Source organism: Coregonus clupeaformis, chromosome 7 (assembly GCF_020615455.1).
Source record: "Coregonus clupeaformis isolate EN_2021a chromosome 7, ASM2061545v1, whole genome shotgun sequence".
Taxonomy (NCBI): domain Eukaryota; kingdom Metazoa; phylum Chordata; class Actinopteri; order Salmoniformes; family Salmonidae; genus Coregonus; species Coregonus clupeaformis.
The window spans coordinates 73147059-73171519 of NC_059198.1; the positions used below are offsets into that span (position 1 = coordinate 73147059).

A 24461-nucleotide genomic window follows, 5' to 3' on the forward strand; every position below is an offset into this window, starting at 1 on the left:
GCCGAGCAGTTGCCATACCAGGCGGTGATGCAGTCAGTCCTCTTTTTTTTTCCTGCAGTCCAAAATCATCTTCTTTGTCTTGATCACGTTGAGGGAGAGGTTGTTATCCTGGCACCACACGGCCAGGTCTCTGACCTCCTCCCTATAGTCTGTCTCATCGTTGTCAGTGATCAGGCCTACCACTGTTGTGCCGTCAGCAAACTTAATGATGGTGTTGGAGTCACGCCTGGCCATGCAGTCATGGGTGAACATGGAGCACAGGAGGGGACTGAGCACGCACCCCTGAGGGGCCCCTGTGTTGAGGATCAGCATGGCAAATGTGTTGTTACCTACCCTTACCACCTGGGGGTGGCCCGTCAGGAAGTCCAGGATCCAGTTGCAGATTGAGGTGTTTAGTCCCAGGATCCTTAGCTTAGTGATGAGCTTTGAGGGCACTATGGTGTTGAATGCTGAGCTTTAGTCAATGAATAGCATTCTCACGTAGGTGTTCCTCTTGTCCAGGTGGGAAAGGGCAGTGTGGAGTGCAATAGAGATTGCATCATCTGTGGATCTGTTGGGGCGGTATGCAAATTGGAGTGGGTCTAGGGTTTCTGGGATAATGGTGTTGATGTGAGCCATGACCAGCCTTTTAAAGCACTTCATGGCTACAGACGTCAGTGCTACGGGTCGGTAGTCATTTAGGCAGGTTATCTTAGTGTCCTTGGGCACGGGACTATGGTGGTCTGCTTGAAACATGTTGGTATTACAGACTCAGTCAGGGACATGTTGAAAATGTCAGTGAAGACACTTGCCAGTTGGTCAGCACATGCTCGGAGTACACGTCCTGGTAATCCGTCTGGCCCTGCGGCCTTGTGAATGTTGACCTGCTTAAAAGTCTTACTCACATCGGCCACGGAGAGCGTGATCACATAGTCATGCTGGAACAGCTGGTGCTCTCATGCATGCTTCAGTGTTGCTTTGCCTCAAGCGAGCATAGAAGTGGTTTAGCTCGTCTGGTAGGCTTGTGTCACTGGGAAGCTCGCGGCTGTGCTTCCCTTTGTAGTCTGTAATAGTTTTCAAGCCCTGCCACATCCGACGAGCGTCAGAGCCGGTGTAGTACGATTCAATCTTAGTCCTGTATTGACTCTTTGCCTGTTTGATGGTTCGTCGGAGGGCATAGCGGGATTTCTTATAAGCGTCCGGTTAGAGTCCGCTCCTTGAAAGCGGCAGCTCTACCCTTTAGCTCAGTGCGGATGTTTCCTGTAATCCATGGCTTCTGGTTGGGGTATGTACGTACAGTCACTGTGGGGACGACATCATCGATGCACTTATTGATGAAGCCAGTGACTGATGTGGTGTACTCCTCAATGCTATCTGAAGAATCCCGGAACATGTTCCAGTCTGTGCTACCAAAACAGTCCTGTAGGTTAGCATCTGCGTCATCTGACCACTTTTTTATTAACAGAGTCACTGGTACTTCCTGCTTCAGAGGTGTAGGGAGGGTGAAGTCTGTGAATCCCCAAAATAGTAATTATACAGATGATTAACAAAACATGCACACTACAGGATTCATATCTTGTTTTATTGTGGTAAATGTGAATGAAAAAAAACTGTTTTGGCTTATGGGATACTCCTTGATGAGGTAAGGGAGGAGGATGGTACATGTGATCGGTACCAACACACCAATACCAATTGAACCCCTCATTTTTTTTTTTATGTAAAGGCTACAACTGCAAAGTTTTTTTTAGGACATAAAATGTGCTGTTAGATTAATACATGATACTAGCAGTGGATGTTATATTTAGTGTTAGCGATCTAGCTAATGTGTTTTGAGTTTTCACTTCCTCATGTGGTGAATTAGCCCCAAAGGAAATTTGCATTTAAGTCATTTAGCAGACACTCTTATCCAGAGTGACTTACAGGAGCAATTAGGGTTAAGTGCCTTGCTTAAGGGCACATCGACAGATTTTTCACCTAGTCGGCTCGGGGATTAGAACCAGCGACCTTTCGGTTACTGGCACAACGCTCTTAACCACTATTCTACCTGCCTGCATATGATATTAGTGCACGTAGATGTTGACAAAATCATCTCAATCAGGTGATTTCTCACAGTTAAAGTCCTGCAGGAAGAGCTGCGACGCTAATATTAGTGTAAATTCTTCACGTTTCATGGACCCAAGACCCAGAGGTAACACTGTACAGTGCAATAGAAGTTTGCCCCAATGCAATTCTGAAGTCTAATACAGCCACAGTGTGACTTTAACTATTATTTTTGGGTGTGTCAAATTAACTACTTATTGTCTTTTGTTTAATTAATATAATAACATTCCAACCTTGTTCAGCTTTACCTAGTCCAAATATGGCATTATTCCATTATTTGTATCCGTTTGCATCAGTTTCAATATGGGACTCTTATTCTGAACGCGAACCGCAAATTCCATTGTGGCTCATCCTTATTGTGGCTAGCTTCACACCTTTCCGATGGGATACAACAATCACGCGCAACAGAATACCGAGAAGAGCAAAGGTCGGTAGTCGAACCGCACTAGAACCGGACAGAAAAAAACAACTCAAATCCTGTCAGACCATTGGACAAGTGAACTCGAACCGAGCCTGAGAGAAAACGGGACCTTTGTTTTTAGAAGCAGCAGGGAGCCGAACCGGAGGAAAGATGAGTTTTCTGCCCTACTTCTCTGCTGAGACCTGGACACTCCTGGCCCTCCTCATCACCCTCATAGTGGTGTAAGGACTTCAAATGAAATTGTATTACATCAAATCAAATGTTATATGCCACATGCATGGTAGTTAACCGGTGTAGACTAACAGTGAAATGCTTACTTAGGGGTCATTTTCCAACAATGCAGAGTTAAAGATATGTTTTTATTTTTTGTAAATACTTCTCTAGAATATATTACTAGTTAATGTGTGTGTGTATGTGTATAGGTATGGATACTGGCCCTATGGTGTATTCACTAAGATGGGGATCCCTGGACCCAAACCCCTACCTTACCTTGGCACTATGATGGAGTATAAAAAGGTTTGTAATAATAATATGCCATTTAGCAGACGCTTTTATCCAAAGCCACTTACAGTCATGCCTGCATACATTATTTTGTGTATGGGTGGTCCCGGGATCGAACCCACTACCTTGGCGTTACAAGCGCCGTGCTCTACCAGCTGAGCTACAGAGGACCACGTTGTACACATTCATAGTAAACATCTCTTACATGTTTTACACAATAGTGTTTTTTTCCCCCATGTAAAATAATACATTGAGAAGGACAACAATGACTAGCAGGTTGTTTGAACAATAGATAAATAAAAGGTAATATGAGACATGATAAGTCTAGAAGTTGTGTTGCTTCCCCCTGGGGACCGTAAACAGAACAGAACAAACCCCTCAACCCTGACCTGTTTCAGGTGTTCAACACTCCTCAACCCTGACCTGTTTCAGGTGTGTTCTCTGTTCAGGACACACCTACATAAACTAGGGCATGCCTAGGCATGAATCAGCTGTTTTTCTCTCTCTCTCTCTCTCTCTCTCTTTTCAATTTAAGGGCTTTATTGGCATGGGAAACGTGTGTTAACATTGCCAAAGCAAAGGAAGTAGATAGTAAACAAAAGTGAAATAAATATTAACAGTAAACATTACACTCAGAAGTTTCAAAAGAATAAAGACATTTCAAATGTCATATTATGTATATATACAGTGTTGTAACAATGTGCAAATAGTTAAAGTACAAATGGGAAAATAAATAAACATATGTGTTGTATTTACAATGGTGTTTGTTCTTCACTGGTTGCCCTTTTCTTGTGGCAACAGGTCACAAATCTTGCAACTGTGATGGCACACTGTGGTTTTTCACCCAGTAGATAAGGGAGTTTATCAAAATTGGGTTTGTTTTCAAATTCTTTGTGGATCGCTGTAATCTGAGGGAAATGTGTGTCTCTAATATGGTCATACATTTGGCAGGAGGTTAGGAAGTGCAGCTCAGTTTCCACCTCATTTTGTGGGCAGTGTGCACATAGCCTGTCTTCTCTTGAGAGCCAGGTCTGCCTACGGCGGCCTTTCTCAATAGCAAGGCTATGGTCACTGAGTCTGTACATAGTCAAAGCTTTCCCTTAAGTTTGGGTCAGTCACAGTGGTCAGGTATTCTGCCACTGTGTACTCTCTGTTTAGGGCCAAATAGCATTCTAGTTTGCTCTGTTTTTTTTGTTCTTTCCAATGTGTCAAGTAATTCTCTTTTTGTTTTCTCATGATTTGGTTGGGTCTAATTGTGTTGTTGTTGTTGTCCTGGGGCTGTGTGGGGTCTGTTTGTGAACAGAGGCCCAGGACAAGCTTACTTAGGGGACTCTTCTCCAAGTTCATCTCTCTGTAGGTGATGGCTTTGTTATGGAAGGTTTGGGAATCGCTTCCTTTTAAGTGGTTATAGAATTTAACGGCTCTTTTTCTGGATTTTGATAATTAGCGGGTATTGCCTAATTCTGCTCTGCATGCATTATTTGGTGTTTTACGTTGTACACGGAGGATGTTTTTGCAGAATTCTGCATGCAGTCTCAATTTGGTGTTTGTCCCATTTTGTGAATTCTTGGTTGGTGAGCGGACCCCAGACCTCAGAACCATAAAGGGCAATGGGTTCTATAACTGATTCAAGTATTTTTAGCCAGATCCTAATTGGTATGTCAAATTTTATGTTCCTTTTGATGGCATAGAAGGCCCTTCTTGCCTTGTCTCTCGGATCGTTCACAGCTTTGTGGAAGTTACCTGTGGCGCTGATGTTTAGGCCGAGGTATGTATAGTTTTTGTGTGCTCTAGGGCAACGGTGTCCAGATGGAATTTGTATTTGTGGTCCTGGCAACTGGACCTTTTTGGAACACCATTATTTTTGTCTTACTGAGATTTACTGTCAGGGCCCAGGTCTGACAGAATCTGTGCAGAAGATCTAGGTGCTGCTGTAGGCCCTCCTTGGTTGGTGACAGAAGCACCAGATCATCAGCAAACAGAAGACATTTGACTTCAGATTCTAGTAGGGTGAGGCCGGGTGCTGCAGACTGTTCTAGTGCCCTCGACAATTCATTGATATATGTTGAAGAGGGTGGGGCTAAACTGCATCCCTGTCTCACCCTACGGCCCGTGGAAAGAAATGTGTGATTTTTGCCATGTTTAACCGCACACTTGTTGTTTGTGTACATGGATTTTATAATGTCGTATGTTTTTCCCCAACCCCACTTTCCATCAATTTGTATAGCAGACCCTCATGCCAAATTGAGTCAAAAGCTTTTTGAAATCAACAAAGCATGAGAAGACTTTGCCTTTGTTTTGGTTTGTTTGTTTGTCAATTAGGTGTGCAGGTGAATACGTGGTCTGTCGTCACGGTAATTTGGTAAAAGCCAATTTGACATTTGCTCAGTACATTGTTTTCACTGAGGAAATGAACTAGTCTGCTGTTAATGATAATGCAGAGGATTTTCCCAAGGTTGCTGTTGACGTATATCCCACGGTAGTTATTTGGGTCAGATTTGTCTCCACTTTTTGTGGATTGGGGTGATCAGTCCTTGGTTCCAAATATTGGGGAAGATGCCAGAGCTAAGGATGATGTTAAAGAGTTTAAGTATAGCTAATTGAAATTTGTGGTCTGTATATTTTATCATTTCATTGAGGATACCATCAACACCACAGGACTTTTTGGGTTGGAGGGTTTGTATTTTGTCCTGTAGTTCATTCAATGTAATTGGAGAATCCAGTGGGTTCTGGTAGTCTTTAATAGTTGATTCTAAGATTTGCATTTGATCATGTATATTTTTTTGCTGTTTGTTCTCTGTTATAGGGCCAAAAAAGATTGGAGAAGTGGTTTACCCATACATCTCCGTTTTGGATAGATAGCTCTTCGTGTTGTTGTTTGTTTAGTGTTTTCCAATTTTCCCAGAAGTGGTTAGAGTCTATGGATTCTTCAATTACATTGAGCTGATTTCTGATATTCTGTTCCTTCTTTTTCCGTAGTGTATTTCTGTATTGTTTTAGTGATTCACCATAGTGAAGGCGTAGGCTCAGGTTTTCTGGGTCTCTATGTTTTTGGTTGGATAGGTTTCTCAATTTCTTTCTTAGGTTTTTGCATTCTTCATCAAACCATTTATCACTGTTATTACTTTTTCTTTGGTTTTCTGTTAGAGATTTTTAGATTTGATAGGAAGCTGAGAGGTCAAATATACTGTTTAGGTTTTCTACTGCCAAGTTTACACCTTCACTATTACAGTGGAACGTTTTGTCCAGGAAGTTGTCTAGAATGGATTGAATTTGTTGTTTCCTAATTGTTTTTTGGTAGGTTTCAACACTACTTTCCTTCCATCTATAGCATTTCTTAATATTTTTCAGTTCATTTGGCTTTGATGCCTCATGATTGAGTATTGCTCTGTTCAAGTAGACTGTGATTTTGCTGTGGTCTGATAGGGGTGTCAGTGGGCTGACTGTGAACGCTCTGAGAGACTCTGGGTTGAGGTCAGTGATAAAGTAGTCTACAGTACTACTGCCAAGAGATGAGCTATAGGTGTACCTACCATAGAGTCCCCCTCGAAAGCCTACCATTGACTATGTACATACCCAGTGTGCGACAGAGCTGCAGGAGTCGTGACCCGTTTTTTGTTGGTTATGTTGTCGTAGTTGTGCCTAGGGGGCATATGGGGGAGGGAATGCTGTCACCTCCAGGTAGGTGTTTGTCCCCCCGTGTGCTGAGGGTGTCAGGTTCTGTCCAGTTCTGGCATTTAGGTCGCCACAGACTAGTACATGTCCCTGGGTCTGGAAATGATTGATTTTCCCCCTCCAGGATGGAGAAACTGTCTTCATTAAAGTATGGGGATTCTAGTGGGGGGATATAGGTAGTACACAGGAGGACATTTTTCTCAGTTGAGATAATTTCCTTTTGAATTTCTAACCAAATGTAAAAAAATGTTCCTGTTTTGATTAATTTAATAGAGTGAGTTAGGTCTGCTCTATACCAAATTAGCATACCCCTGAGTCCCTTCCCTGTTTCACACCTGGTAGTTTGGTGGATGGGACTACCAGCTCTTTGTAACCTAGAGGGCAACCAGTGGGTCCGTCTCCTCTATACCATGTTTCTTGTAGGATGACAATGTCTGTATTTCCGATTCTTTGGTGAAGTCCAGATTCCTGCTCTTTAGGCCAAAGGCAGATGACCTCAGGCCTTGGATATTCCAGGATGAAATAGTGAAGGCTTTGTGTTCCATAAAGTGTCTAATGTTGTTGGTTGTGTGGTTTGGCCTCAGGCCAGTAATGTGAGCAGAGCCTGCTGAGCATCTGGTACATGCCATTGGCTTGGGCTAGTGTAAGAGTGGGTGTTGGGCCTGTTTGCCTGCTCACGGCCTGGGCGCATGTGTGACTTTCATGTTGAGGCCCTCTTTGTGGGAGTGGGGGGGCTTGGGGTGGGAGGAGGGGCATAGGTCTGATCTGAGGGGGCCTAAATGGGGTGTGGGCATGGTTGACTTGGGGGAGTTGGTGGGGTGGGGGGTGTAGATGTGGTTGATGGTGCTGTGGTCTGATGTAGGTCCTCTCTCGGGGGTCCTCTGTGTAGGTCCTGGGGGGTCCCGCAGGTCTGGGAGGGTGTCTCGCTGGTCTGGGCAGGGTGTCTGTTGATCTGTTGCTCCTGTGTGAGGTGTTGTGTCTACGGTTGAGGGCGATATCCTTTAGGGTCCGGGCGAAGGTGGGCACTGCTGCCTTGTATAGGTGGACCTGGTCATAAAGGCTGTTCTACGTCCAGGGTGGAGTGGTGGGCCAGGTAGACATTTGGTTTTGATGCACAGTCACGGGAAATACTTGCGTTTACTCCGCTGTATGGTAGCAGGGGTGGAAGTATTTTCGTGGTAACAGGGTTGAGATAACCACTTGTGCGTTGGGGAAAGTAGAAGAAGCTTTTTCTATCACTCCCTTGAGTGATGTGGCCACCCTTTCCTGCTGTGTTCTCAGGTCGTTTGTGCTGTGTGTATTATTATGTGGCTGGGTGATCCTAGTCGGTCCTCAGACAGAAGGTCTAGGGCGCGCTGGGTGTTTGGACACCAGAGTTTAGACACTGTGTGTTTGGGAAACATTATTTTCTTGTATGTATTTCCCGTTTGAGTCCATAAGGAGTACAACCTGTGGCTTGTGTGTGTCCTCAGTGGGTGTGGGGGGGTTGTCAGGAGGGCTATCAGGGTGGCTGACAGTGGGGTTGCTCAGAGGGGTTGGGATCCCCTGGCTGGGGTTCTTCATTTGTTTGTCTGTGTGTGATGTCGAGGCTATGGTCAGGGTCTAGGTGGACTGTTCTGCTGCGGTGTGAGACTTTGGTCAGGATCTGAGGTGGGCTGTTCTGCTGGCTTCTCTGTGGGGGTGGCCAGCTCTCTAATGGGTTGTTCTATGTCACCCGTCATCGTTCTCCTTCTCCTCCAGCACTCTGATCCTCTCCTCTAGTGCTCTGTTCTTCTCCTGCTCCTGCTCTTTCTCCTGTTGATGTTGTCTTACCACAGTCCAGAGTGCAGACATGTTCTCTCTCTACCTGCAGCTCTCCAGGTCTAGTTAAGGGGGTGTGTTGCTAGCATCCTGTATATGTCCCTGCCAAAAAAAATCCAAGTTTATCTAACTCTAAATCTATATATTTTGTTAAAAATGCAGGAGCAATGTCTTTGAGCTCTCTCTCTCTCTCTCTCTCTCCAGGGTTTCACTAACTTTGACACAGAGTGCTTTCAGAAGTATGGGAGAATCTGGGGGTGAGTTCAGTTGGCTGTACCGTAATAGGATGACTCAAAACTGTACTATGCTCTTTCCTTACAAGCTATCATGTGACCATGAATAATACTGTTAATAATAATATCAACAACAAGAATGTTTTATATGTAGTTTTATATGAGGTGGTTAAAGCCAGGTGTCTGTGTGTTTCTCCTCTGTGAAGGATCTATGATGGGAGGCAGCCTGTTCTGTGTATCATGGACAAAAGCATGATCAAGACCATCCTGATTAAAGAGTGTTACAACATCTTCACCAACCGCAGGGTGAGACACACACACACACACACACACTAATAATAATCTTAATAATAATAATCCTAACAGCATTATTTATATTATTAATACATTATCTGTGGAATTCATGTAAATATGAAAGACTTCCATCTGAACGGAGAGCTGTTTGATAATTATTACAACTGTCCTCCATGTTTTAGAACTTCCATCTGAACGGCGAGCTGTTTGATGCGTTGACCGTGCCGAGGGACGATACATGGAGACGGATCCGCAGTGTCCTCTCTCCTTCCTTTACCTCAGGACGCACTAAAAGAGGTAGAACCATCCCTCCATCTCCCTTATCCTTTTATCATCTGTCATTTCTACTCATGTTTTATCAATTTATTATAAACTCATTATAGCTTGTTATAAACTCTTTATAAACCCATTTTGAACATGTTATAAACCTATTATCTGGACCTCTTTCTTTCTAAAATTAGCCGAAATTGTCGCAAACCCTATTACTAGCCTGTTCAACCTCTCTTTCATAACGTCTGAGATCCCCAGAGATTGGAAAGCTGCCACGGTCATCCCCTCTTCAAAGGGTGTGACACTCTAGATCCAAACTGTTACAGACCCATATCCATCCTGCCCTGCCTTTCAAAAAGTTTTTTGAAAGCCAAGTCAACAAACAGATCACCGACCATTTCGAATCCCACCGTACCTTCTCCGCTTATGCAATCCGGTTTCGAGCTGGTCATGGTGCACTTCAGCCACGCTCAAGGTCCTAAACGATATTATAACCGTGATCGATAATAGACAGTACTGTGCAGCCGTCTTCATCGACCTGGCCAAGGCTTTCGACTCTGTCAACCACTGCATTCTTATTGGCAGACTAAATAGCCTTGGTTTCTCAAATGACTGCCTCGCCTGGTTCACCAACTACTTCGCAGATAGAGTTCAATGTGTCAAATCGGAGGGCCTGTTGTCTGGACCTATGGCAGTCTCTATGGGGGGTGCCACAGGGTTCAATTCTTGGGCCGACTTTTCTCTGTGTATATCAATGATGTCGCTCTTGCTGCTGGTGACTCTCACATCCACCTCTACGCAGACGACACCATTTTGTATACATCTGGCCCTTCATTGGACACTGTGTTAACAAACCTCCAAACGAAGCTTCAATGCCATACAACACTCCTTCCGTGGCCTCCAACTGCTCTTAAACACTAGTAAAACTAAATGCATGCTCTTCAATCGAAAGCACTGTTACTCGCTCCACCCGACTAGAATCACTACTCTCGACCGGGTCTGACCTAGAGTATGTGGACAACTACAAATACCTAGGTGTCTGGTTAGACTGTAAACTCTCCTTCCAGACTCACATTAAGCATCTCCAATCCAAAGTTAAATCTAGAATCGGCTTCCTATTTCGCAACAAAGCCTCCTTCACTCATGCTGCCAAACATGCCCTCGTGAAACTGACTATCCTACCGATCCTTGACTTCGGCAATGTCATTTACAAAATAGCCTCCAACACTCTACTCAGCAAATTGGATGTAGTCTATCACAGTGCCATCCGTTTTGTCTCCAAAGCCCCATACACTACCCACCACTGTGACCTGTACGCTCTTGTTGGCTGGTCCTCACTACATATTCGGTCGCCAAACCCACTGGGTCCAGGCCATCTATAAATCACTGCTAGGCAAATCCCCGCCTTATCTTAGCTCATTGGTCACCATAGCAACACCACCCGTAGTATGCGTCCAGCAGGTATATCTCACTGGTCATCCCCAAAGCCAACACTCCTTTGGCCGCCATTCCTTCCAGTTCTCCGCTGCCAATGACTGGAACGAATTGCAAAAATCTCTGAAGCTGGAGACTCTTAACTCCCTCACTAACTTTTAAGCATCAGTTGTCAGGGAGCACCACCGATCACTGCACCTGTACACAGCCCATCTGAAATTAGCCCACCCAACTACCTCATCCCTATATTGTTATTTATTTTGCTAATTTGAACCCCAGTATCTCAATTTGCCCATCATCTCTGGCACATCTATCACTCCAGTGTTAATACTAAATTGTAATTATTTTGCACTATAGCCTATTTATTGCCTTATCTCCATAACTTGCTATATTTGCACACACTGTATATATCTTTTTCTGTTGTATTTTTGACTTTATGTTTTGTTTTACCCCATATGTAACTCTGTGTTGTTGTTTCTTATCGCACTGCTTTGCTTTTATCTTGGCCAGGTCGCAGTTGTAAATGAGAACTTGTTCTCAACTGGCTTACCTGGTTAAATAAAGGTGAAAAAAATCAACGTGTTAATCTCTCTATCTGCTAACCTGCTTCTCTCTCTCTCTCTCTCTCTCCTAGATGTTTGGTATCATGAAGCAACACTCCTCTACCCTGCTGAATGGAATGAAGAAGCAGGCAGATAAAGACCAGGCCATCGAACTGAAGGAGTGGGAGTCCTGACCCTCTGACTTTTCACCTTACACCCTCTGAGTCTTGATTGTGATACACACACACAGTGCCTTCAGAATATTCACATTTTGTGTTACATGCCTGAATTCAAAATGGATAAAAAAATAAAATAATCTCACCCGTCTACACACAATACCACCATTACCTAGAGTAACGGTTACCTAGGTGATGTAGTATAGAGAGTAACGGTTACCTAGGTGATGTAGTATAGAGAGTAACGTTACCTAGGTGATGTAGTATAGAGAATACAATACCCCATAATGACAAAAGTGAAAACATGTTTTTAGGACGCATATACAGAAATATCTCATTTACATAAGTATTTACACCTGAGTGAATACATGTTAGAATCACCTTTGGCAGTGATTACAGCGGTGAGTCTTTCTGGGTAAGTCTCTAAGAGCTTTGTACACCTGGTTTGTACAATATTCGCACATTATTATTTTTAAAATTCGTTGTTGATCATTACTAGACAGCCATTTCAAGTCTTGCCATAGATTTTCAAGCCGATTTAAGTCAATACTGTAACTAGGCCACTCAGGAACATTCAATGTCGTCTAAGTAAGCAACTCCAGTGTATATTTGGCCTTGTGTTTTAGGTTATTGTCCTGCTGAAAGGTGAATCTGTCTGGTTGAAAGCAGGCTGAACCAGGTTTTTGTCTAGGATTTTGCCTGTGCTTAGCTCTATTCTGTTTATTTTTATCCGAAAACTCTAGTCCTTGCCGATGACAAGCATACCCATAACATGATGCAGCCACCACCATGCTTGAAAATAGGAAGAGTGGTACTCAGTGATGTGTTTTGTTGGATTTGCCCCAAACGTAACACTTTGAATTCAGGGCATAAAGTTAATTTCTTTGCCACATTTTTTGGCAGTTTTATATTAGTGCCTTATTGCAAACAGGATGCATGTTTTGGAATATTTTTTTATTCTGTACAGGCTTCCTTCTTTTCTTTTAACTGTTTTAAAGTCACCATTGGCTTCATGGTGAAATTCCTGAGCGGTTTCCTTCCTCTCCGGCAACTGTGTTAGGAAGGACGCCTGTATCTTTGTAGTGACTGGGTGTATTGATACACCATCCAAAGTGTAATTAATAACTTCACCATGCTCAAAGGGATATTCAATGTCTGCTTTGCGAGGCATTAGAAAACCTCCTGGTCGTTGTGGTTGAATCTGTGTTTGAAATTCACTGCTCGACTGAGGGACCTCTCACAGATAATTGTATGTGTGGGGTACAGAGATGAGGTAGTCATAAAAAGAATAATGCTAAACACTTCCATTGCACACAGAGTGACTCCATGCAACTCATTAGTGTGACTTGGTAAGCACATTTTTACTCCTGACCTTATTTAGGCTTTCCATAACAAAGGGGTTGAAGACTTATTGACTCAAGATTTTCAGCTTTTCATTTTTAATTAATTTGTAAAAGTTTCTAAAAAACATAATTCCAATTTGAACACTTCACTTTGTGTGAAGGCCAGTGACACTAAATCTCTATTTAATCCATTTTAAATTCAGGCTGTAAAACAAGAAAATTTGGAAAAAGTCAAAGGGTGTGAATACTTTCTGAAGGCACTGTATATAATATGACACTTAACAGACGTTTGATGTTTTTTGGGGAAATACCTGTATGGTTGTGGTCATAGTTGTGGTCAGTAGTTGTTTTCAGTAGTTGTGTGGTCAGTAATTGTGGTCAGTAGTTGTGTGGTTGTGGTCAGTAGTTGTGTGGTTATGGTCAGTAGTTTTGGTCAGTAGTTGTGTGGTTGTGGTCAGTAGTTGTGTGGTTGTGGTCAGTAGTTGTGTGGTTGTGGTCAGTAGTTGTGGTCAGTAGTTGTGTGGTTGTGGTCAGTAGTTGTGGTCGTAGTTGTGGTCAGTAGTTGTGTGGTTGTGGTCAGTAGTAGTGGTCAGTAGTTGTGGTCAGTAGTTGTGTGGTTGTGGTCGTAGTTGTGTGTGGTTGTGGTCAGTAGTTGTGTGGTTGTGGTCCGTAGTTGTGTGGTTGTGGTCAGTAGTTGTGGTCAGTAGTTGTGTGGTTGTGGTCAGTAGTTGTGGTCAGTAGTTGTGGTCAGTAGTTGTGTGGTTGTGGTCAGTAGTTGTGGTCAGTAGTTGTGGTCAGTAGTTGTGTGGTTGTGGTCAGTAGTTGTGTGGTTGTGGTCAGTAGTTGTGTGGTTGTGGTCAGTAGTTGTGTGGTTGTGGTCAGTAGTTGTGGTCAGTAGTTGTGTGGTTGTGGTCAGTAGTTGTGGTCAGTAGTTGTGGTCAGTAGTTGTGGTCAGTAGTTGTGGTCAGTAGTTGTGGTCAGTAGTTGTGTGGTTGTGGTCAGTAGTTGTGTGGTTGTGGTCAGTAGTTGTGGTCAGCAGTTGTGTGGTTGTGGTCAGTAGTTGTGGTCAGTAGTTGTGTGGTTGTGGTCAGTAGTTGTGTGGTTGTGGTCAGTAGTTGTGTAGTTGTGGTCAGTAGTTGTGTGGATGTGGTCAGTAGTTGTGGTCAGTAGTTGTGTGGTTGTGGTCAGTAGTTGTGGTCAGTAGTTGTGTGGATGTAGTCAGTAGTTGTGGTCAGTCGTTGTGTAATTGTGGTCAGTAGTTGTGTGGATGTGGTCAGTAGTTGTGTGGATGTGGTCAGTAGTTGTGGTCAGTCGTTGTGTGGATGTGGTCAGTAGTTGTGGTCAGTAGTTGTGTGGATGTAGTCAGTAGTTGTGGTCAGTAGTTGTGTAATTGTGGTTGTGTTGCAGGTTCTTTGGGCCCTACAGTATGGACGTGGTCACCAGCACAGCCTTCAGTGTGGACATTGACTCTCTGAACAACCCTTCAGACCCCTTCGTCTCCAACGTCAAGAAGATGCTCAAGTTTGACCTGTTCAACCCACTGTTCCTTCTAGTCTGTGAGACCACACACACACACACACACACACACACACACACACACACACACAGAGGCAAAGTTGTACTTTGTAATCATATAAAGTGATGTACCTTTTTATGAAAGGTTTCTCTGTTCCAGTGTTGTTCCCCTTCACGGGTCCTATCTTGGAGAAGATGAAGTTTTCTGTCGTCCCGACTGCAGTGACGGACTTCTTTTACGCCTTCCTGGCTAAGATCAAATCTGGACGCGGCACTGGGAACACAACTGTAAATGTTTTATATTTGTATTGAAATATTCTGAATTTATATATTGAACAAAAATATAAATGCAACATGCAAAAATGTCAACGATTTACTGAGTTACAGTTCATATAAGGAAATCAGTCAATTGAAATAAATAGATTAGGCCCTAATCTATGGATTTCCCATGACTGGGCAGGGGCGAGAGTTGACAACATAGTGCACTACTTTCTCTAAGGACCAGGGGAAGAGTTGACAACATAGTGCACTACTTTCTCTGATGTTAGAAAATGATGGAGACCCCTGCAGTAGAATCTGTTTGTGTTTGTTGTGATTGGACCAGATCCAGTAGAATCTGTGTGTGTTGGCTGTGATTGGACCAGATCCAGTAGAATCTGGTTGTTTTGGTTGTGATTGGACCAGATCCAGTAGAATCTGGTTGTGTTGGTTGTGATTGGACCAGCTCCAGTAGAATCTGTTTGTGTTGGTTGTGATTGGACCAGCTCCAGTAGAATCTGTTTGTGTTGGCTGTGATTGGACCAGATCCAGTAGAATCTGTTTGTGTTGGCTGTGATTGGACCAGCTCCAGTAGAATCTGTTTGTGTTGGCTGTGATTGGACCAGATCCAGTAGAATCTGTTTGTGTTGGTTGTGATTGGACCAGCTCCAGTAGAATCTGTTTGTGTTGGTTGTGATTGGACCAGCTCCAGTAGAATCTGTTTGTGTTGGCTGTGATTGGACCAGATCCAGTAGAATCTGTTTGTGTTGGTTGTGATTGGACCAGATCCAGTAGAATATGTTTGTGTTGATTGTGATTGGATGGATTTTACATCATTTCTTTTTGCTTCCAGAGTCGGGTGGATTTCTTACAGCTGATGATCGACTCTCAGAAAGGCAGCGACACAAAGACAGGAGAGGAACAGACTAAAGGTACCTGCCAAACACACACCTGTTAACTACTGTTACAAACACACACCTGTAAACTACTGCTACAAACACACACCTGTTAACTACTGTTACAAACACACACCTGGAAACAATTATCTCTCTCTCTCTCTCTCTCTTCTATCCTCTCTCTCTCCCCTTCTCCCCTCTCTCTCTCTCTCTCTCTCATCTCTCTCTCTCTCCCCTTCTCTCTCTCTCTCTCCATCTCTCTCTCTCCTTCTCTCTCTCCCTCTCTCTCTCCCTCTCTCTCCCTCTCTCTCCCTCTCCCTCTCTCTCTCTCTCTCTCTCTCTCTCTCTCTCTCTCTCTCTCTCTCTCTCTCTCTCTCACTCTCTCTCACTCACCTCACTCTCACCTCTCACTCTCCACTCCTCTCACTCTACTCTCTCTCTCTCTCTCTCACTCTCTCACCCCCCTCTCTCCACCCCCCTCTCTCTCTCTCTCTCTCTCTCCCTCTCCTCTCTCCCCTCTATCTCCCCCTCTCTCTCTCTCTCTCTCTCTCTCTCTCTGTCTTCCCCTCTCTCTCTCCCCCTCTCTCCCCCCCTTCTCTCTCTCTCCCCTCTCTCCACCCCCCTCTCTCTCCCTCTCCTCTCCCCCTCTCTCTCCCTCTCTCTCTCTCTCTCTCTCTCTCTCCACAGGACTGACTGATCATGAGATCTTGTCTCAGGCCATGATCTTTATCTTTGGTGGCTACGAGACCAGCAGCAGTACTCTGAGTTTCCTGGCCTATAACCTGGCTACCAACCCACATGTCATGACCAAACTACAGGAGGAGATAGATACTGTGTTCCCCCAACAAGGTAACCCCCACACCCCTGACCAAACTGCAGGAGGAGATAGATACTGTGTTCCCCAACAAGGTAAACCCCACACCATGACCAAACTGCAGGAGGAGATAGATACTGTGTTCCCCAACAAGGTAACCCCACACCATGACCAAACTGCAGGAGGAGATAGATACTGTGTTCCCCAACAAGGTAACCCCCACACCATGACCAAACTGCAGGAGGAGATAGATACTGTGTTCCCAACAAGGTAACCCCCACACCATGACCAAACTGCAGGAGGAGATAGATACTGTGTTCCCCAACAAGGTAACCCCCACGTCATGACCAAACTGCAGGAGGAGATGATACTGTGTTCCCCAACAAGGTAACCCCCACACCATGACCAAACTGCAGGAGGAGATAGATACTGTGTTCCCCAACAAGGTAACCCCACACCATGACCAAACTGCAGGAGGAGATAGATACTGTGTTCCCCAACAAGGTAACCCCACACCATGACCAAACTGCAGGAGGAGATAGATACTGTGTTCCCCAACAAGGTAACCCCCACACCATGACCAAACTACAGGAGGAGATAGATACTGTGTTCCCCAACAAGGTAACCCCCACAACATGACCAAACTGCAGGAGGAGTTAGATACTGTGTTCCCAACAAGGTATCCCCCACACCATGACCAAACTGCAGGAGGAGATAGATACTGTGTTCCCCAACAAGGTAACCCCCCACACCATGACCAAACTGCAGGAGGAGATAGATACTGTGTTCCCAACAAGGTAACCCCACACCATGACCAAACTGCAGGAGGAGATAGATACTGTGTTCCCAACAAGGTAACCCCCACACCATGACCAAACTGCAGGAGGAGATAGATACTGTGTTCCCCAACAAGGTAATCCCCACACCATGACCAAACTGCAGGAGGAGTTAGATACTGTGTTCCCCATCAAAGTAACCCCCACACCATGACCAAACTGCAGGAGGAGATAGATACTGTGTTCCCCATCAAAGTAACCTCCACACCATGACCAAACTGCAGGAGGAGATAGATACTGTGTTCCCCATCAAAGTAACCCCGGTGTCAGATGTGGTGAGGTACTGATGTAAACTACCGGTCAAAAGTTTTAGAATACCTACTCATTCAAGGGTTTTTCTTTATTTTTACTATTTTCTACACTGTAGAATAATAGTGAAGACATCAAAACTATGAAATAACACATATGGAATCATGTAGTAACCAAAAAAGTGTTAAACAAATCCAAATATATTTTAAATTTGAGATTCTTCAAATAGCCACCCTTTGCCTTGATGACAGCTTTGCACACTCTTGGCATTCGCTCAACCAGCTTCACCTGGAATGCTTTTCCAACAGTCTTGAAGGAGTTCCCACATATGCTGAGCACTTGTTGGCTGCTTGTCCTTCACTCTGCGGTCTGACTCATCCCAAACCATCTCAATTTGGTTGAAGTTGGGGGATTGTGGAGGCCAAGTCATCTGATGCAGCACTCCATCACTCTCCTTCTTGGAAAAATAGTCCTTACACAGCCTGGAGGTGTGTTGGGTCATTGTCCTATTGAGAAAACAAATGATAGTCCCACTAAGCACAAACCAGATGGGATGGCGTATCGCTGCAGAATGCTGAGGTAGCCATGCTGGTAAAGTGTTCCTTGAATTCTAAATAAATCACAGACAGTGTCACCAGCAAAGCACCCCCACACATCACACCTCCTCCTCCATGCTTTACGGTGGGAAATACACATCGCGTATCACAAAGACACAGCGTTTGGATCCAAAAATCTCCAATTTGGACTCCAGACCAAAGGACAAATTTCCTCCGGTCTAATGTCCATTGCTCGTGTTTCTTGGCCCATGCAAGTCTCTTCTTCTTATTGGTGTCCTTTAGTAGTGGTTTGAAGGCCTGATTCACACAGTCTCCTCTGAACTGTTGATGTTGAGATGTGTCTGTTACTTGAACTCTGTGAAGCATTTATTTAGGTTGCAATTTCTGAGGCTGGTAACTCTAATGAACTTATCCTCTGCAGCAGAGGTAACTCTGGGTCTTCCATTCCTGTGGCGGTCCTCATGAGAGCCAGTTTCATCATAGCGCTTGATGGGTTTTTGCAACTGCACTTAAAGAAACTTTCAATGTTCTTGAAATGTTCCGTATTGACTGACCTTCATGTCTTAAAGTAATGATGGACTGTCATTTCTTTTTGCTTATTTGAGCTGTTCTTGCAATAATAGGGACTTGGTATTTTAGCAAATAGGGCTATCTTCTGTATACCCCCCTATCTTGTCACAACACAACTGATTGGCTTAAGAAGGAAAGAAATTCCACAAATTAACTTTTAAGAAGGCACACCTGTTAATTGAAATGCATTCCAGGTGACTACCTCATGAAGATGGTTGAGAGAATGCCAAGAGTGTGCAGTGCTGTCATCAAGGCAAAGGGTGGCTATTTGAAGAATCTCAAATATAAAATATATTTTGATTTGTTTAACACTTTTTTGGTTACTACATGATTCCATATGAGTTATTTCATAGTTTTGATGTCTTCACTATTATTCTACAATGTAGAAAATAGTAAAAAATAAACAAAAACCCTTGAATGAGTGGATGTTCTAAAACTTGTGACCGGTAGTGTAAGTATTCACATGTGTGTGTAACCCCGGTGTCAGATGTGTTGAGGTACTGATGTACGTGTAACCCCGGTGCCAGATATGTTGAGATACTGATATATGTGTAACCCCGGTGCCAGATGTGTTGAGGTACTGATGTGTGTGTAACCCCGGTGCCAGATGAGGTGAGGTACTGATGTGTGTGTAACCCCGGTGCCAGATGTGTTGAGGTACTGATGTGTGTGTAACCCCGGTGCCAGATGTGGTGAGGTACTGATGTGTGTGTAACCCCGGTGCCAGATGTGTTGAGGTACTGATGTGTGTGTAACCCCGGTGCCAGATGTGGTAAGGTACTGATGTGTGTGGAACCCCGGTTCAGGCTCCTATCCAGTACGAAGCTCTGATGCAGATGGAGTATCTGGACAGTGTGTTGAACGAGTCTCTGAGACTGTATCCCATCTTCGGCCGACTGGAGAGGGTCGCCAAGAAGACGGTGGAGATCAACGGCATCGTCATCCCCAAAGACTGCGTTGTCATAGTTCCCACGTGGACACTCCACCGCGACCCAGAGATCTGGTCCGACCCTGAGGAGTTCAAACCAGAGAGGTACTGGACCGCACCGTAACCACGGCACAACCACAATTCAACCACATCACAACCACATCACAACCACATCACAACCACATCACAACCACATCACAACCACATCACAACCACAGCACAACCACAATACAACCACAATTCAACCACAGCACAACCACAATACAATTTCAAAAGCACTACTTTACTACAACACAAGGATAAACACACTGCTGCAATGTAACCACAACCACAAATCAACTACAATACAATGTGTAATGTGACTGAACCACAACCACAAATCAACTACAATACAATGTGTAATGTGACAGAAATACAACCACAAATCAACTACAATACAATGTGTAATGTGACTGAACCACAACCACAAATCAACTACAATACAATGTGTAATGTGACTGAACCACAACCACAAATCAACTACAATACAATGTGTGATGTGTTTGAACCACAACCACAAATCAACTACAATGTAATGTGACAGAAATACAACCACAAATCAACTACAATACAATGTGTAATGTGACTGAACCACAACCACAAATCAACTACAATCCAATGTGTAATGTGACTGAACCACAACCACAAATCAACTCCAATCCAATGTGTAATGTGTCTGCCCTCTCCCTGTCCAGGTTCAGGAAGGAGAACAAGGAGTCTATTGACCCGTACACGTACATGCCGTTCGGGGCGGGGCCCAGGAACTGTATCGGGATGCGTTTCGCCCTGATCATGATCAAACTGGCCATGGTCGAGATCCTCCAGAGTTTCACATTCTCCGTCTGCGACGAGACCGAGGTGAGACGCTCACCTGAGCAGACGGAATATGACATCATCAAATATCAGTGTCATTCATAGAGTTGGATAGAGGCTGCACTTACCGCAGCACTTGTTTTAACATGGTCAGCACCTGTTTTAACATGGACCTGTTTTAGCATGGTCACCACCTGTTTTAGCATGGTCACCACCTGTTTTAACATGGTAACCACCTGTTTTAACATGGTCACTACCTGTTTTAACATGGTCACTACCTGTTTTAACATGGTCACTACCTGTTTTAACATGGTCACTACCTGTTTTAACATGGTCACCACCTGTTTTAACATGGTCACCATCTGTTTTAACATGGACCTGTTTTAACATGGACCTGTTTTAACATGATCACCACCTGTTTTATCATGTTCACCACCTGTTTTAACATGGTCACCACCTGTTTTAACATGGTCACCACTTGTTTTAATATGGTCAGAACCTGTTTTAACATGGACCTGTTTTAGCATGGTCACCACCTGTTTTAACATGGCACCACCTGTTTTAACATGGTTAACACCTGTTTTAACATGGTCACTACCTGTTTTAACATGGTCACCACCTGTTTTAACATGGTCACCACCTGTTTTGACATGGTCACCACTTGTTTTAACATGGTCACCACCTGTTTTAACATGGTCAGCACCTGTTTTAGCATGGTCACCACCTGTTTTAACATGGTCACCACCTGTTTTAACATGGTCACCGCCTGTTTTAACATGGTCACCGCCTGTTTTAACATGGTCACCACCTGTTTTAACATGGTCAACACCTGTTTTAATATGGACCTATTTTAACATGATCACCATCTGTTTTATCATGTACACCACCTGTTTTAACATGGTCACCTTCTGTTTTAACATGGTCACCACTTGTTTTAACATGGTCAGCACCTGTTTTAACATGGACCTGTTTTAGCATGGTAACCACCTGTTTTAACATGGACCTTTTTTAGCATGGTCACCACCTGTTTTAACATGTCACCACCTGTTTTAACATGGTCACCACTTGTTTTAACATGGTCAGCACCTGTTTTAACATGGACCTGTTTTAGCATGGTCACCACCTGTTTTAACATGGTCACCACCTGTTTTAACATGGTCAGCGCCTGTTTTAGCATGGTCAGCGCCATTGTTGCAAATAAGGAAGAATCTCAATTGTCTTTCCTTGATTCCTCGCATTCTCTATCCCCGCCTCCTCCTCAAAACCCATTGGATGAGAAAGAATGCGAGGAATCGAGGAAATGAAATTGAGATTCTCCCTAGTCCTGTATTCAACTCTATGTTGACACTTCACACATAAAGACACTGGGGGGCGCTCTAGATCTGTGGTTAGGTTACTGTCTAATGGTTCAGGTCAGGACTATTCTTAGATCAGTGGTTAGGTTAGTGTGTAATGGTTCAGGTTAGTACTGGGTCAGGGGAATCTGGTCCTAGATCAGTGGTTAGGTCAGTGTGTAATGGTTCAGGTTAGGACTGGGGCAGGAGAATCTGGTCCTAGATCAGTGGTTAGGTTAGTGTGTAATGGTTCAGGTTAGTACTGGGTCAGGGGAATCTGGTCCTAGATCAGTGGTTAGGTCAGTGTGTAATGGTTCAGGTTAGTACTGGGTCAGGGGAATCTGGTCCTAGATCAGTGGTTAGGTCAGTGTGTAATGGTTCAGGTTAGTACTGGGTCAGGGGAATCTGGTCCTAGATCAGTGGTTAGGTCAGTGTGTAATGGTTCAGGTTAGTACTGGGTCAGGGGAATCTGGTCCTAGATCAGTGGTTAGGTTAGTACCTAATGGTTAATCTAATCACACACACACACACAACTGAGCATATGGATGTTGGAGATGGATAACCAGGGTTATGTTCTGTTCTGTTCTGTTATTCTCTATAGATCCTGTTGGAGATGGACAACCAGGGTTATGTTCTGTTCTGTTCTGTTATTCTCTATAGATCCTGTTGGAGATGGACAACCAGGGTTATGTTCTGTTCTGTTATTCTCTATAGATCCTGTTGGAGATGGACAACCAGGGTTATGTTCTGTTCTGTTCTGTTATTCTCTATAGATCCTGTTGGAGATGGACAACCAGGGTTATGTTCTGTTCTGTTATTCTCTATAGATCCTGTTGGAGATGGACAACCAGGGTTATGTTCTGTTCTGTTCTGTTATTCTCTATAGATCCCATTGGAGATGGATATCCAGGGTCTGCTGATGCCCAAACGACCAATCAAACTGAGGCTGGAGCCCCGTAGCAACACCACCTCCACCTCTCTCAAGAGTCCAAAAACATGACCAAATGCAGGAGTACCTTACCCTAATATCTATCTATCTATCTATCTATCTATCTATCTATCTATCTATCTATCTATCTATCTATCTATCTATCTATCTATCTATCTATCTATCTATCTATCTATCTATCTATCTATCTATCTATCAATCTATCACTGAATATTCAGTCCTTACCCTAACCCTGCTATATTCAATAGGTTTCTGAATATAATATGACAATGAGACTGCATTCATGATAAATGTAGCATTTGTCGGCTCAACCGGAAATTACCTTTAAATGGCGCATAGCTGACAAAGAGCTGGGATTGAATCCTGGTGTCAGTTTGAGTAGGGCTCAGAAACACATTTTCACCAGATAAAAGAAAGATAGTAATACTATGGATGCATTAGGGGTCCATGTCTTGTTAAAGTCAGACACCAGGGCTATTCAATCCATGGCAGATGTCATGTGTGGATCCTGCACACTACTGGCTGGAGGCTAGGATTCTCCTAGAATTTAGAACTCTAACTGCTGTTCTCTAGAACTCTACTCTCATTGTGTTCCTCTGGGTGTTCTGCTGTGCAGTCTTTCCAAAATAGAATCTTTACCGTCTGTTGAAATGATCGCTGCAGCTGCTTTGTTTTAAACTTTAATAATCACAAATCAATAAAAATCATCCCACTAAAGAACAAGGTCGTCTGTGTATTTATTAGCGTTCATAAATCAAAACATTATAGACGATAGTCTACTATAGGTATATCAGTGTTAAATTCAAATCTCTTTACCATCATATCTAACCCAATATGACACCAATCTCGATGAAAATTCGCAAATCAACTTGATTGGAGATAAACAACACACTTCTCTTCATAAGCCGTCGTCCATTACCGCAGAACCACACATCGGAATTTTAACAGGGTCGTTAGCATTAGGGTTGTTGGACAATTTTTTGCCCAGAACTAGCTCAATATCTAGGCGTCGGATAAAATACGAGACTACAGTGTCCATAAAGTGACCATTAGACTAAAGTGTCCATAAAGTGACCATTAGACTACAGTGTCCATAAAGTCACCATTAGACTACAGTGTCCATAAAGTGACCATTAGACTACAGTGTCCATAAAGTCACCATTAGACTACAGTGTCCATAAAGTGACCATTAGACTACAGTGTCCATAAAGTCACCATTAGACTACAGTGTACATAAAGTGACCATTAGACTACAGTGTCCATAAAGTGACCATTAGACTACAGTGTCCATAAAGTCACCATTAGACTACAGTGTCCATAAAGTCACCATTAGACAACAGTGTCCATAAAGTGACCATTAGACTACAGTGTCCATAAAGTGACCATTCGACTACAATGTCCATAAAGTGACCATTAGACTACAGTGTCCATAAAGTGACCATTAGACTACAGTGTCCATAAAGTGACCATTAGACTACAGTGTCCATAAAGTGACCATTGGACTACAGTGTCCATAAAGTCACCATTAGACTACAGTGTCCATAAAGTCACCATTAGACTACAGTGTCCATAAAGTCACCATTAGACTACAGTGTCCATAAAGTGACCATTAGACTACAGTGTCCATAAAGTGACCATTAGACTACAGTGTCCATAAAGTGACCATTAGACTACAGTGTCCATAAAGCCACCATTAGACTACAGTGTCCATAAAGTGACCATTAGACTACAGTGTCCATAAAGTGACCATTAGACTACAGTGTCCATAAAGTGACCATTAGACTACAGTGTCCATAAAGTGACCATTAGACTACAGTGTCCATAAAGTGACCATTAGACTACAGTGTCCATAAAGTGACCATTAGACTACAGTGTCCATAAAGTCACCATTAGACTACAGTGTCTATAAAGTCACCATTAGACTACAGTGTCCAT

General features: G+C 43.6%; 1 protein-coding gene across 1 annotated transcript; it reads left to right on the forward strand.

The window, feature by feature from the left end:
- Window positions 1-2474: 2474 nt before the first annotated feature.
- Window positions 2475-22677, forward strand: LOC123491268 (cytochrome P450 3A27-like). Its single transcript, XM_045221535.1, has 14 exons — window positions 2475-2721; window positions 2923-3016; window positions 8681-8733; window positions 8916-9015; window positions 9186-9297; window positions 11340-11430; window positions 14176-14324; window positions 14444-14571; window positions 15395-15473; window positions 16125-16270; window positions 16323-16346; window positions 19270-19496; window positions 20126-20288; window positions 22464-22677. The coding sequence occupies exons 1-14, from the start codon at window positions 2651-2653 to the stop codon at window positions 22575-22577; spliced, it is 1551 nt and encodes a 516-aa protein (XP_045077470.1). The 5' UTR covers window positions 2475-2650; the 3' UTR covers window positions 22578-22677.
- Window positions 22678-24461: the final 1784 nt, after the last annotated feature.